This window comes from Cebidichthys violaceus, unplaced genomic scaffold, assembly GCF_023349555.1.
Source record: "Cebidichthys violaceus isolate CVI_PGR_0920_01 unplaced genomic scaffold, fCebVio1.0.p SCAF_6, whole genome shotgun sequence".
Lineage (NCBI taxonomy): Eukaryota > Metazoa > Chordata > Actinopteri > Perciformes > Stichaeidae > Cebidichthys > Cebidichthys violaceus.
Window position 1 is genome coordinate 14,316,540 of NW_027176816.1, and position 13,982 is coordinate 14,330,521.

General features: G+C 40.1%; 1 protein-coding gene across 3 annotated transcripts in view; it reads right to left on the minus strand.

Moving 5' to 3' along the window:
* LOC137889323 (rho guanine nucleotide exchange factor 10-like protein) overlaps nt 1-13,982 on the minus strand; it is a 45,551-nt gene that overhangs the window by 16,739 nt on the left and 14,830 nt on the right. For all 3 annotated transcript variants that reach the window (XM_068733126.1, XM_068733124.1, XM_068733123.1), the window contains 10 exons: nt 12,446-12,676; nt 10,708-10,841; nt 8,016-8,129; nt 7,646-7,754; nt 7,405-7,508; nt 5,960-6,037; nt 5,296-5,475; nt 4,349-4,465; nt 3,004-3,096; nt 1,124-1,294 (listed from right to left, as the gene is read on the minus strand). In XM_068733126.1, the coding sequence (XP_068589227.1) occupies nt 1,124-1,294; nt 3,004-3,096; nt 4,349-4,465; nt 5,296-5,475; nt 5,960-6,037; nt 7,405-7,508; nt 7,646-7,754; nt 8,016-8,129; nt 10,708-10,841; nt 12,446-12,676 (1,331 nt within the window). The remainder of the gene's footprint in view (nt 1-1,123; nt 1,295-3,003; nt 3,097-4,348; nt 4,466-5,295; nt 5,476-5,959; nt 6,038-7,404; nt 7,509-7,645; nt 7,755-8,015; nt 8,130-10,707; nt 10,842-12,445; nt 12,677-13,982) is intronic.

Genomic DNA, 13,982 nt, shown 5'->3' on the forward strand with positions numbered 1-13,982 from the left:
CCTTACCTACACTCTCAGTGTCAGTCAGTTTATGAACCAGTAAATGATCTTCTTTAGAGCCTGCTTGGAATAAAAGCTGAATGTCAATGCTGTTCCAACACAAGTACAACCCGTACTCCATGATCTTCAAAATGACAGATAACATCAAGACAAAGGCTTGCGGATGAATGAAGTTGTCTGGACGTTGATTAGTTTGGATGTAAAAAGCTTTTGGTGGCTTTTGGTCCAGTACCAGGTATCTCAGTGATTACCAGTCACATCAATGTGATCTTCAGTTTGGATATTCATGGTCCCCAGAGGCTGATTATTGAGGACCTATTCTCTGGCACCGTCACATAAGAATAATAAATAAATCAACTGAATACAAGAAACATTCAAATTAGAAGTTTGTGTTTTGTTGTATGAGGTACTTATCCATAGTCTGTGTATTACCTACAGTAGATGCAGTCGGCACACCCCTTGTTAGAAGAAACAGATAGGACACAAGAGCAAAGCAATGTACTGCTGTGGACAGTGTGGGCAGCAGCAAACCTATACCTAAAAAGATTGATGTCAGTTTAAATGTACACTATATCAGAATATGTATCTTACCGTCAGACAGCCCTCTCTGTCTGGGAAGTGATCTGAAAGAGAAACTTATCTATGATCTATTCAAAGCCAAAGGACTAATACAGTAATACTTTATAGATGAGTTTCACTTTTACTTCAGTTCCATGACGGAAAATATTCTAAACATAGCGTACACTTAAACCGATACTGATTTGTTTTAGGTGACTGAAATACATCACAGCAGTACATGACTTTGCTCCTGTGCTGGTTCTCCTGTCTGTTTCTCCAAACTCCATTTCCTACAGTAATACACTGAGTATAAAGAAGAACCTCATACAACCACACTTTAAACTATCCCTTCAATAGACATACTGTCATTATATTTATTGGACAGATTGACGCTCCCTTTTAATGTAGGCCATTCCATCTACTCTCTGACACCAAGAGGAGATGCTGAATAGTATAGTTTGTTTTATGAATCAAAATATGATAACAATTTTAGTCCATAAGAGGCCAACCCATAGAGGTTAAATCAATAGCTCATGCATGTGTGTTATGATGCATGGTGCGTCACCTTGCTGAGGTTGCGGTCCCCCACACTGTGTGCTAACTGCTGGATCTCAGCCTCCTGATCAGCCAGACGCTTCTGTTCATTGAGCCTCTCGGCCAGAGTCTCCAGCGTAGTGAGAGCCAGCTGCAGCGGCAGCCGGTCGGTGTGGTTCTTTGGAGTGTTCTTCAACATGTCCTGATACAAGACAACAACAACAACAACAACAGCAACAACAACGCAACACTGTGTTAACCAGGAGTGGGGGGTCAGGTCCTTTCACATCATGAGAAACCAATGACCTTAAGTAAAGAACATGTAATATAATTATCATCATAAGAATATTCTTAAATGGTATTGTACTTGTATATCTCTTTTCTAGTCTTCCGACCACTCAAAGTGCTTTAACACTACATGTCATCATTCACACCCATTCACACAATGATGACAGGGACTACCATGCAAGGTGCCACCTGCTCATCAGGACTCTAACTAATTATTAATTTGGGGTTAACTGTCTCGCCCAAGGACACATCGAGCCAGAGATCGAACCGCAGAGTCTCTGATTAAAGGACAACCCTGCTCTACCACTGAGCCACAGTCACCCACTGTAGCCAATACAATCTCTGATCTTAAACCAGCAATGGGTATCAATATCTAATATATCAACACTCTGATGCTTTTCTTCTGGCTGTTCATCATTCTAGATCTGATCTCATCTACATGAACATATCTTGATCTTCCAAAAAAATGTGTCATTTGCCTCCACTCTGTAACGTTTAAGGACGGCAGGATAAGAGCATAGTCATGCTTGTCTTTGCTAGGTGTTAAGGGGAAACATTTAGAGATGTTTTTCAATGCAATGCCGGAGACCTTTCACTTCCTCTTGTCAAAAACTCCAACACAGAGTTTCAGCAAAAATTCAGGCCTGGAAATGAAACCAAACACTCCACTTGACTGCACACCACAAGCTGCCCCTTTCTGAGAGATTTACTACTCCTGTTTGACAAAGCTGACAGGCTGCATAACCAGGGATCCAAGTCAGAACGGATTAGTTTCAACCGAATTACAATCACTGGTTCAATGTAGGACCGGTATGATGTAGAAATACAGTCATTAAAAAGGGTTAAAACTGTGGGTATGCAGTATTTAAAGAGTCATTCCTACATAAAGGAAATAAATGCAAACATTTTTAACAATTCCTGAAGTTCCAGATGACATCTCACCAAAATCATGTTCACCGGGTTGTAGCTGATTTCAATATAATGACAATAACTGGAGGGCTGATGTGTGATCAGTGTGATCAGTGGCTAGGGATCGGTTAAATGCAGAGGCAAAATTTCATATATATGTACAATGTATAATGACGATGATAATAAAGTTTTTAAGTTTAATAATTTTTTTAAAGTTTTAAGTGTGATCAGTGTGATCAGTGTGATCAGCGTGATCAGTGTGATCAGCGTGATCAGCGTGATCAGTGTGAACAGTGTGATCAGCGTGATCAGCGTGAACAGTGTGATCAGCGTGATCAGTGTGATCAGCGTGATCAGCGTGATCAGCGTGATCAGTGGCTAGGGATGGGTTAAATGCAGAGGCAAAATTTCATATATATGTACAATGTATAATGACGATGATAATAAAGTTTTTAAGTTTAATACATTTTTTTAAGTTTTAAGTGTGATCAGTGTGAACAACATGATCAGCGTGATCAGTGCTATCAGCGTGAACAGTGTGATCAGTGTGATCAGCGTGATCAGCGTAATCAGAGTGAACAGCGTGATCAGTGTGATCAGCGTGATCAGTGTGATCAGCGTGAACAGTGTGATCAGCGTGATCAGCGTGAACAGTTTGATCAGCGTGATCAGTGTGATCAGTGTGATCAGCGTAAAACAGCGTCGGTCACTCACCTGCAGGAGCAGAATGAACTGAGGAAAGCGTTGGATAGGTTTGACCATCAGGCCGTACAGAGTGATTCTGTCTGGACTGGACGACTGCTTCTTCTGAAAGTCACATGGAGAGTAGATTGTGTATCAGTGTTTTCTGCTTTAATAATGTTATGTTAAAATAGGAACCATGTAGAGTGTCACAAAACAAAAGGGTTGCATATCATTAAATCTAACATGGATGTGTACTCCTTTCATGGGATATGTTTTGTAGAATTTTCTCAGTTTTGCTTTGAGTGCCTAATGAAAACCTGCAGTTCAGAACAGACTGAATGTTTGGCTTGTGGTGTTGTAGCTTTGTGGAGAACCGCTCATACAAACTACTTCACACTCACACTGTGCTTCCTTAGGTCCTGTGCAATACAGCTGCCATGACATACAGTAGTTGCGTCACACACCCAAGTTGCAGCCATTGACTTTAGTGAATCCAAACTAACCCTTTAAAACACCCAAGTCTAAGAATAACACAAACTACCTAAAGGAGGCAGTGGTAGATCAGCTACTCCTGTGTTCTGTGAGGTCAAATTATGTTTTTGTCGAAGGTGGCTTTAAAGAGAGCATAGCTAATGGCTTCAGTTCTCTGTCAGAAAGGTCTGTCTGACAGCAAGGTAAAGCGGTAAAATGAATATTCTAAATATAACGTACACTTAAACTGATATAGATGATATAGATGATTTTAGATATCTATACATGACTTTGCTTCTGTGCTGGTTCTCCTGTCTGTTTCTCCAAACTCTGTTTCTCCAAACTCTATGTACTGTAGTAACACATCGAGTATGGAGAAGAACCACACTTCTAAACATCTGAACTATCCCTTTAAAGATTGTGAGGAATGAAAGCTCTGTCCTGCCAGTGTATTCATTCTGAATATCACTATGCTGCTTTTCATATCGTCATGTTTTGACTAATATTCACTAATATTCATTCATATTATAGTCACTTCTTTACTGTATATCCCTATAAGTTTCTCTAATATCATAGTTAATCCAGCTAAGATTGAGTAAGAAAGTGTGGAAAATATCAATATCCAAACTTTATTTAAGTAGTTGCGTAACTGATTTCATTTGTTTATTGCTGTAAAAAAAAATGACTGTGTTGTGTCTACTTAACCGTTCTTTGGCCTTTTATTGCCTTAGTTTTGAGCTTCAATACCGATGTAAAATCTGAACACTACCTTTTCTAAATGTATCAAATTCAATGTTTGTGGCTGGTGTATTGCCAAATCTCCAATAACCCGTCCAGTGCAGAGCAGACATTGTTTGACTCGGTCAATAACTCAACTATGGTTTAAAACACAAAGAGCGAGCACCTTCAGAAAGTCCAGGAAAGCAGGTTTAGACATGCAGGCCTTCTTGATCAGTGTCATGGCGTTGGTGAAGTTGTTGATGTAGTCACTGTACACCTCCAGCACCATGGACTTAGAAAACTATGGAGGAAAGAGCATGACAGGACTAAGGATCATTTCTATAACAATGTTCATGGCCACCAGTAATACAGTCCACTGTTTCTGTCCATGCACACTAATTTAACACTACCTCTGCAGAAATCTAAAAGTAACATGGAAGCTATTTTTCACCTGCTCAACCACTGACCACTGACCTACTGCTGGCTCAGTAATGATCAACAATTCTACTTGAGATTTCAACGATAACATATACGTCAGGCTGACGTTTGGGGAAACGTGTATAAAATGATGAACTAGTCATCTAGAATTTATGACCTGATGAAACGGGGCAGCCATAAAAAACACAGGTTTAGGTTTGAATATTTCACTTGTAGAGCTTCAACCAAGAGTCACCGAGAGACAGAGGGGGTGATTTTAAGGCTTTTTGACTGATCATATAAATAATGTCAATTACTTTCTGTTGTACTTCTGATTCTGTTTGAAATGTAATGCTTTATTCTGAAACAAGAGCATTTTTCGTCTCAGTGTCAGCCACTGCATGCTCTAGATAAACTTAACTCTTAACTTAAGGTTCTGCATATTAAAGACCAAACATGAAGATGAGTTCACTCATGGTTAGAACCACTCAGCCTGTGTAAACGGCTGTATCATAATGTCTCTAGTTTCAGTGGAGGAGCTTAGTTTAGTCTGAGAAAATAACCCTGATATCGTTGTGGTGATGGCTGAGAGACAACACATTTATGAGAGAGAGCCTGTGTTACTAACAGAGGGTGTGGAGTCTGAAAGACTGCTGGTAACAGAAGGAAGGTAGGAAAGGAAGAAGGAATCAGTGAAGCAAAGGTGTGACTAACCGAGGCGACGAACAGGTCTCCGATCGTCTCGCTGTGATCCCACTCGGCCACGCGGGATGCCAAGGCAATCTGGAACATTGAGTGGCACTGATGGATCTCCTGCAGACGGTAAAAAATTTGACGCACCTTCTTGGGGCTTAGGATCCAGTTCTGTTGCTCCAACAAAGGCTTCTGGTACTCCTGACAGACAAAGAAGGCTCAGCTTGGCAAACTGTAGATCTGGGGCTGTTTCTTTCAGCTTTCAAAAGGATTACAGCGCTTACATTACACAGCATTTTCTTTTCTGTCTGGCGTTTTTTTTCAGCAGGGTTATTCAGTTAACTGCACGCTGGAGTAGTTCAATTCATTTCAATTCAATTTATTTTTGTAAAGCCCAAAATCACAAATTACAAATTTGTCTCAGAGGGCTTTAGGCTTTTGAGAGTAGTGTATTTTGCACATTGACACCCTTAATCATTTCCTGATAGCTTCATAATTGGCACGTCAGGATTTTTAAGTAAAAGACTATTATCACCCTGAATCATAAAGTGAAGAGCCACAGAATTGCTCCGTCACCACTGATGCTCTGGTGTTGTTATGATCTTCTCAACACAACAGTGAACACAGAAAATAAATATGTTCCACTCTCACTCTCTCCTGTTACCTGAGGAGGGACGTGACTCACCTGGAGGATTCTCTTGAGAGAGTCCAGGTAGCTGCTCTCACTCTGCACAATGGAGCTGAGGATGAGACGTCTGACCACCTGAAGGAGGCAGTGAGAAACTTAAAAATTCACATCAATGAATAATAAAAACATCTGCAATTAATTACTGTTTAGAGGTTATTCCAATATACCACATTGTATCCTGTAAATTATCAAACAAAAACTGATATTAAAATAATAACAGTGTCTCAAATAATTGCTGTGGTCAGCACAAACAACGCCACTAATAAGGCCTGGTTAAAAAGAAAACATAGAATTACCTGTACTGCAATGGCAAAATGAATTCAGTATGATGTACATTTCTAAAGCATTAATTCCATCAGAACCACAACAAGAAACTGAGTCATGTCCTACTCAGCACTCTGCTGCTGTCTTGGTCTCTTTTTTACACTCATTTATTTCTTTTCAATCACTAATTAATTCCAGTTTCTACTGTTTATATCAATGTTAAGATATAATCATCAACCATCTACAGGAAGTGTTGAGCTCCACTTGTAGAAGCTTTAAGGAATAGTTCATCCACAAAATGATTGTTTGTATATTTATTACTCACTCAGTGTAACCGTGAACTGCTAAAGGACCCTTTGCTTTTCTCTCATGCCTCCACGTTGAACGAAGAATCAGAAAACGGAGAAACGTCTTGATGAATTGAAGTAAATGACGCCGCGTTGGACACCAGCAAAACTATATCAAGACATCAGTTTACAAACTCTCACACAACTCATGCAGTATAATCCAAGTCTCATTTATCCAGTCTATGGGTGTATCCAATATGCTCACTACTTCACAAACACATGCATCTTCTTGAAAACCTTACTATTTGCTGTTGTTAAACACAGCCCCCATTTACTTCCAATCACCAAGACCGTTCTGCCGTTTTCTGCTGTGCTTGGATTCTCCATTCACAGCAAAGGCCTGAGAGAAAAACTATGTTTTCCTCAAGAATCCAAGGTAACAGGTCAGTCATTGATATACAATTGGTCATTTTGTGTGACATTTTCCTTTAACAACAATTGAGAAAACAGCAAAGTAGAAGCAATTGATTGATGAATGAAAGCAGTATTATTGTAACAAAGTGAAAGAGAGAACAGCAGAGTGGTGAGTACGACATGACTGTGTTGTTGTACTGATGGAATTAGTGCTGTGGAAATGTACATTACACTGAATTCATCAAGACAACAGGTAAACATGGAGGACGTGTTGAGTTATCTGGTAATTAAAACACAGTCTTCTTACTACAACAGGATCAAACAAACAGGGAGAATATAAATGTTACAGATACTGAGGTTAATCATAGGAAGCAGTGAAGCTGTAATGATTCTCATGCAATGCCTAAAATGTGGATGCTGCTTTCTAAATATACTGCAGAAGAACTAAAGCTGGTCATCTTGAGCGTGCCTACTCACCTGCTGACTGCTGAGCCCCTCTGGCATGGGACACAGCTGTGGTGGAGGGTGCTTCAACTCACACACAGATACATCCAGGTAACCTGCATCATCCTTTCCCTCACCTGCAAAATGAAACACAACCCCTCTATGAATCTGTTCTGGTAGCTTTGATACAGATATTTATAACTGAAAAGTACTACAAAGCTGATCTCCACAAACTGAACAGAATAGGTGAACTAGTTCGTCCCAGTTTCTGCACCTGTGGAGTCTTTTCTCTGCAGGAATGACACTTTGCGAATCATGGCTAACTTGGTCTTTTCTAAACCGTCCCTGGTACCACTCCTCGCTGCTTTCATCAACTGCTGCACCTGGAAAACACAATTCAGTCGTATAAGCAAGGTTATGCATATTATCAAATTTGATACAAAAATGTAACAAATGCAATTTGTCAAAAAAAACTGAAATGATCTTGTTTGACTTATCAGCCCTCATTTGTATCACATTAGTTGGTTAATTCGAGGTTCTAAAGGGCCAGCAGAACAAGTCCTTCCTCCCTCAAAGACTCTTCTTTATTATCTATAAAAAGAGGAGGAGGACTGGAGAGAAACACGTCCCAGTCAGACTCCTACCTTAGTGTCACAGCTCTGTCTGATATGGGCAACATGAGGTGTAGTGAGACGCACCGCCAGCTCTCTCCTGGTGACGGCACAACGCTCCTTCAGCCTCAGCACATCTGCAGGCAACTGGTGGTCCAACACCAGCAGAGCAGAAAAACCATGTTCAAGAGCAACACACCAGAAAAACTAAAGCTGCACCACATTCTGAGGCCAGGAGGTCACAATGTTCTTACACTAAACCTTCATGGCGAACCATCTACTGAAAACACAAAAACCTGTTTGAGGTCAAATTAAAGAAGGAGTGGCAGTAATATTGAATATTTAATACACACCTTTATGACTTAAAGCTGGGAACAGACATTCAGATTACTGAAACCTACAAAGAATATACATCCTAAAAATGCATCACTAACACACTGGACGACTATGATTAGAGTCACGCCAAAATCCAACAAGAAAAAAAAGCAAGAAAAAGGAAAAGTGCTAAATTTGTATTAGACTGTGAATGAGATGACAAGGACAGTTAACTCTGCAACATGATGGACTTGGTTTTAAAATAATTCATTACATGATTTTAACAGTGGTACATATGTCACGTTTAGAATGTATGATGAATGACTGGATCAGAGTAAGTCATCTTATCTGCCGACTGTCAACACAAACTGACCCGGAAACCCAGCCTGGAACAGACCGTCACAGAAGTGGTGACCAACAATTGTTCCTGCTGACAGCAAACTGAATGCACTGGACCTCAGTAAAATTTAAATAATTAAAGGGGTACTACACATGACAATTAAGCAGGTCACAAGAAACTAATATAGGACTAGGTATATTGAATTCTATCACATATGCTCTAGCAGCATGCACTAAAATTCACTAAAATCCATTAAACTAATGCAATCCAAACACACTGAAGGAAGCAGCAGAAAGTATCTTTGAACTGGACCCTGTCTACATGCACATACTTGCAGTTGGTATTTATCCACCACAGGCTGATGACCAGACTGACTGAGACTATGTATGTCCAATACTGTCTCAAGAATTCACAGCCACACAGGAACTAAATACAATAAATGACATGACATTTTAATGAAATTAAAAGTGAACAAGACTCAGAATCTGCACAACTTTTAGGTGGGTGTCAGTTTTCCAGACTTCATCTGTACTCAAAGACATATGTGATTCAATACCCAGCTCAAGTTATTGCTGTTTCTTACTTAAAGCCTTAGAAGACAAGACACATACCTGATATATCAGTGAAACTCTTCTATTCAGACATTTGATTTCTCCTTCCAAACATCATTCATTCATAACATCTCCACACTGAAAGCTTACTCCGTTACACTGTGTCTTTTTCAAAACACTAACACATGAGCTGAGTGGGGAAAGTCCACTGCAGGAGTAACACATGGTGACCGAAGCAGAACACAGAAGTGCTGACTGAGCGAGGCACTGCCACAAATAATTCACTTCCTCTTTTCATCAAAGCAGGTTTCATTCACAGTCATTATAAAGGAGCTGTAGCTATTCAGCCGCCAGGGTGATTTTTTTGGGTTGGATCAACATGAACTTTTTAAGATCCATACCCATTGATTGAGGGGTTGTTTCGTCACCATATTCAGACATTGTTTAATTCAACAGTGTAAATGTTAAAACTAAGCTCCACTGGACGTCCAGTTGGAAACCTCACCTTAAAGCTGAAGAAGTCGTTACAGAGACTTATCAGCAACTCTGCAGTTCCTCTCAGTGTTTTGCATCTTTCATTGTTTTGATTTGGTGGAGAGCATTTTCACTGTTTCAGACACAGTTAGAGACTAGCTGGTGGACTCAGTGGAGCATTTAGCAGATAAAGAGACAGGTGTTTCCTCAGGAGTTGATAGAGGCCAAAGACAGAGCTAAGAGAGAGCAAATATTGGACTAACATTCATCACATGGACACAAGACTCCTAATGAATGATCGTGTTGTAACTGCTAGGTGTGTCAATAAGCAACTGTTTGCTAACTATAGCCACGTAAACATGATAAGGTGATAATATGCCATTTTTGTGTGAGAAGCTTGTTCTGCTGCCCCCAAGTGGCCAAAAACAGTATTGAATGCTTTATATCTTTATTTAAGATATATCTTGTATATCAGTTTTTAATTTGAATTATTTTACATCGTGTTCATTATTTGCACTATAATACACTGTTTTGCTTATAATGAACAACATGTGCTTTATTTAGTATTTATTTCTCTCATATTATTATCCTTTATCTGTAAAGCACTTTGCAAACCTGTGACCAAAAAGATGTTATTATATATTTATCACATTAATCGAAACCATGTTTTCAGCATGTGCAGTAATGTTATCTTTTTCTAAATAAGTAAAATGAGTATAAATCTCATTCAGGCTGAATGCACATTAACATCATGCATGTGGGCAAACTTGTCACATCATTTCTAGCGTGGCATTGAAATGACCCAAACCTCTTCAGCATAATGTTTCATAACAGGCATCAACTCTTCAACACATGATTGATGTACTCATATTCTGAATGCAAATGGAAACTTTCAGTGAACAATTACACACAGTCTCAGCTTTACTAAAGGGAACCATTACTCATACTGCTTTTGTGGACTTGGGATTTCCTGCCAGACAGAGGAATATTATGAGGAAGTCTTAATCTTAGCATTCACATTGAAAAGACATCTGTAAGGAGTTACCTTGCTACTGCTGCGGGCTGGAGGAACAGTCTCGCTGTCAGACAGCTCATCATAACTCTCAAACTCACTGGAGCTCCAGCCATTGGAGCCCCGGTGATCAGGTCTCTGGATGTCCTCGTAGATGCCATCAACATCTATACATAGAAGCCAACAGAACACATAATGTGCAGTTTCATATAAAAGGGTTAATAGTTGTGTCTCTTAAAGCAATATTATGCAAGAATTGTTATTTTTGTGGCTTGGTTTTGCTGAAATAGGGCTAGTGTTTAGTTTGCTTAATGTTTAAATGTGAATTTTGACATGTGGAAAAACGAAATAACTCAGAGAGACAGGGATGACACCACCAACGTTGCAATCTTTCATAAATAACATTGGCAGCAATAAACAATGTGATGTCTGATTGTCGTTGTTCTCCCGTTAGCCTTGGGACAGATCACTAGCTTATGTCAGGACAGTATAAACAGTTTCCAGCCCTGCATCAGCTGGCTCAATATAAAGCTAGCTTCTTCTTATAGCTAGCTGTTAATGTGTGCTCACTCAGAAAAGGTGCTTTCAGTCAGTCTGCATTTTCTGTAAAATGTCTGTCCATCCCATGGACACATACGCTCATTTAAAGCTCATTTAAAGAGATGGTTAATGAGTACCCAGCTCTGTCAGCACAGAGTGTAACTGCACCTGTCTTCAAACTGTCTGTGTTGAACTTCTCTCTGTCTGTCTGCTAAATGCTAAATGGACTGTACTTGTTTCTCTCTTTTCTAGTCTTCCGACCATGTCATCATTCACCATTCACACCCATTCACACACTACCATGCAAGGTGCCACCTGCCCATCAGGACTAACTAACAGTCATACACCACTACAAGAGCAATTTGGGGTTAAGTGTCTTGCTCAAGGACACATTGACATGGACTAGTGGAGCCGGGGATTGAACCGCCGATCCTCTGATTGAAGGACGACCATGCTCTGCCACTGGGCAACAGTCGCCCTCTGCTCTATGTTTTTAGAGTCTAAAAATGCAGCATCATTTTGTCTTTAATCCATGTTTCTATTAACAAAATGATCGCTCATTTATTTGCTCCGATGTGTTGTTTTACATGTGTGACGTGTCTTAATAGCATTCTGTTTTTTAGGGTGACTTTGGTGCCTCTTGGCTAACTCTGGCACATTTACAGTGATCTTATATTAATATGCACTGTCCCTACCAAATAAACCAAATATTAAAAAAACAGGCCATCAGGGCGAGAGTGGTAATGAAAGAGGTGCCTTTCCCCCTATCCAAATGATGTAGAAGGTAAAAAAGTTGCATAATGTTGCCTTAAAGGTTCTATATAGGATTCAGAGTGTTAATACAGCAGCACATGTAAAGATATAGTAGAGTAATGTCACTCTGCCTCTGTGTGTGTTGTTATCAGAGCTTCTCTGTGCTTTGTTTACATAGCTGGACCAGTCGTGCATGCTTTTTATAACCCCTCAGGTTAACACTGTTAGCGCTGTCAGCACTGTTACCATTGTTAGCACTGTTAGCTTCTAGCTGCTAGCCAGCCTCTCCCATACTGAGAGCCGTGTGGTGCAAAAGATATGATCTAAATTCCATACAGAGAAGCTTTAAGCCTCTATTGTTTCAGGCAGCCTGTTAAATCGGTGTAGTCCACAGAGTTGAAGACTGCGTGGTGGTGTCAGAGTTACACACTGATCACTGTGTGTGTGGACTTCTATGATGTAAAAAACAATGACTCACCTTCCACTGGGTGCTGAAGGTTCTCAGCAGGCACGTCATCATAGATGACCTCTGAGTCTCTGACCACACTGTCTGGACTGCAGATCTCTGGACTCTGGTTGGTTGGTCTGTCTACCTCAGCTGTGTGATGTTCAGTCTGTGGGCTGACTAAAGAGGACACCTTGGTCTCAGCCGTGTCCTGCTGGGGGCCGCACCCATTTATTGCACTGCCGGACTCGTCCTGACCGCCTTCTGCCATTAAAGAAGGCTTTTTTAATATCACATACACTTTACATGTTGTTCAATGCTGTCTAAAGCATGCAGCAGTGTGTATTTAGGATCCAGTCGCCATTGATTATGGAATGGCAGATGTGTTTTAATCGTGAAAACACCTACAGCTGTTTCATTAACAACTGCTAATCATCAAAACAAAAGCAGAGCACAGTTTTGTGGTTGATGTGCTGATGAAATGTAGATTATGTCATGATGAACTCAACATGATTCATCATGTGATCCACTATAGTACAGGTGATTCTGTCCCCCCTACGTTGTGTAATATATCACTACATGACTGACTGTATTCTTTACTGTGATGCAACATACTGTATTATAGTGCTGTCATAGTTTCTATTTTCACATGTACAATTGCTGATTATTTCAGTACGGAGCAATCTGTCATATACATACTCCTGATATGTTTAATCTCAATGTTATGGCCTCAGTTTATGATGGAATGGGATCCATATGCTGATCCTTCCCCATGGTAGAAACATATGTTGGTGTTAAGGCTTTGCCTCCAAACAGCGTCACACACATGTTGCCTGCTCCCTTAAACTTACCTTGCACACAAAATAATTTGGGTTAATTAGTCTTTGTTAAGCAGGAGCTTACATTGTGTTTGGGTTCAAAGTGTAATGTCATGGTACAATATGCGTATGTTTGGATACTTTTGATGAAAAGGGCCTAATTATATTACTTCATCGTTCATCGTGTTAACAGAAGTCAGCCCCTCCCCCACACACCGGGGATATAATTGCTTTTATCCATAGAAGCGGGACAATTCCCCTCGTGAGGTGTTCAGAATAAAAGCGACTTTTAAAAAACGTGTCAGTGTAGCAAATTAAATGGTAAACTGAGGCTATGTGTTTTGGAGTGTCGCAATCCAAGTTCGTCTATGCTTGTCTGAAACACAGCACCCAACGGAGTCACAGGAGGCACACCTGTGAGCATGTGATTTCTACAAAGACTTGTATACTTCTTTGATAAAAGGTTCCCTGCCTACAGGAGAGATTACTAATTTAAATGAACGACTCAGGAAGCTTCTGAGGAACAGGTTTCTTATATGCATGACTGTGACCTGAAGAGACTGGCACAACACAATTATCACAACTTGCTGCACAACCACACAGTCACTACTTCAATATGTGTTCAATATGTCACTATTGCACTTGTACAACCTACTGACTGAATTCATGGTAAACTACCACTCAGATGATAGAAATATTGGTCTATGTTTGTGGGTGAACACATACATATACACAGTACTCATACAGTACAG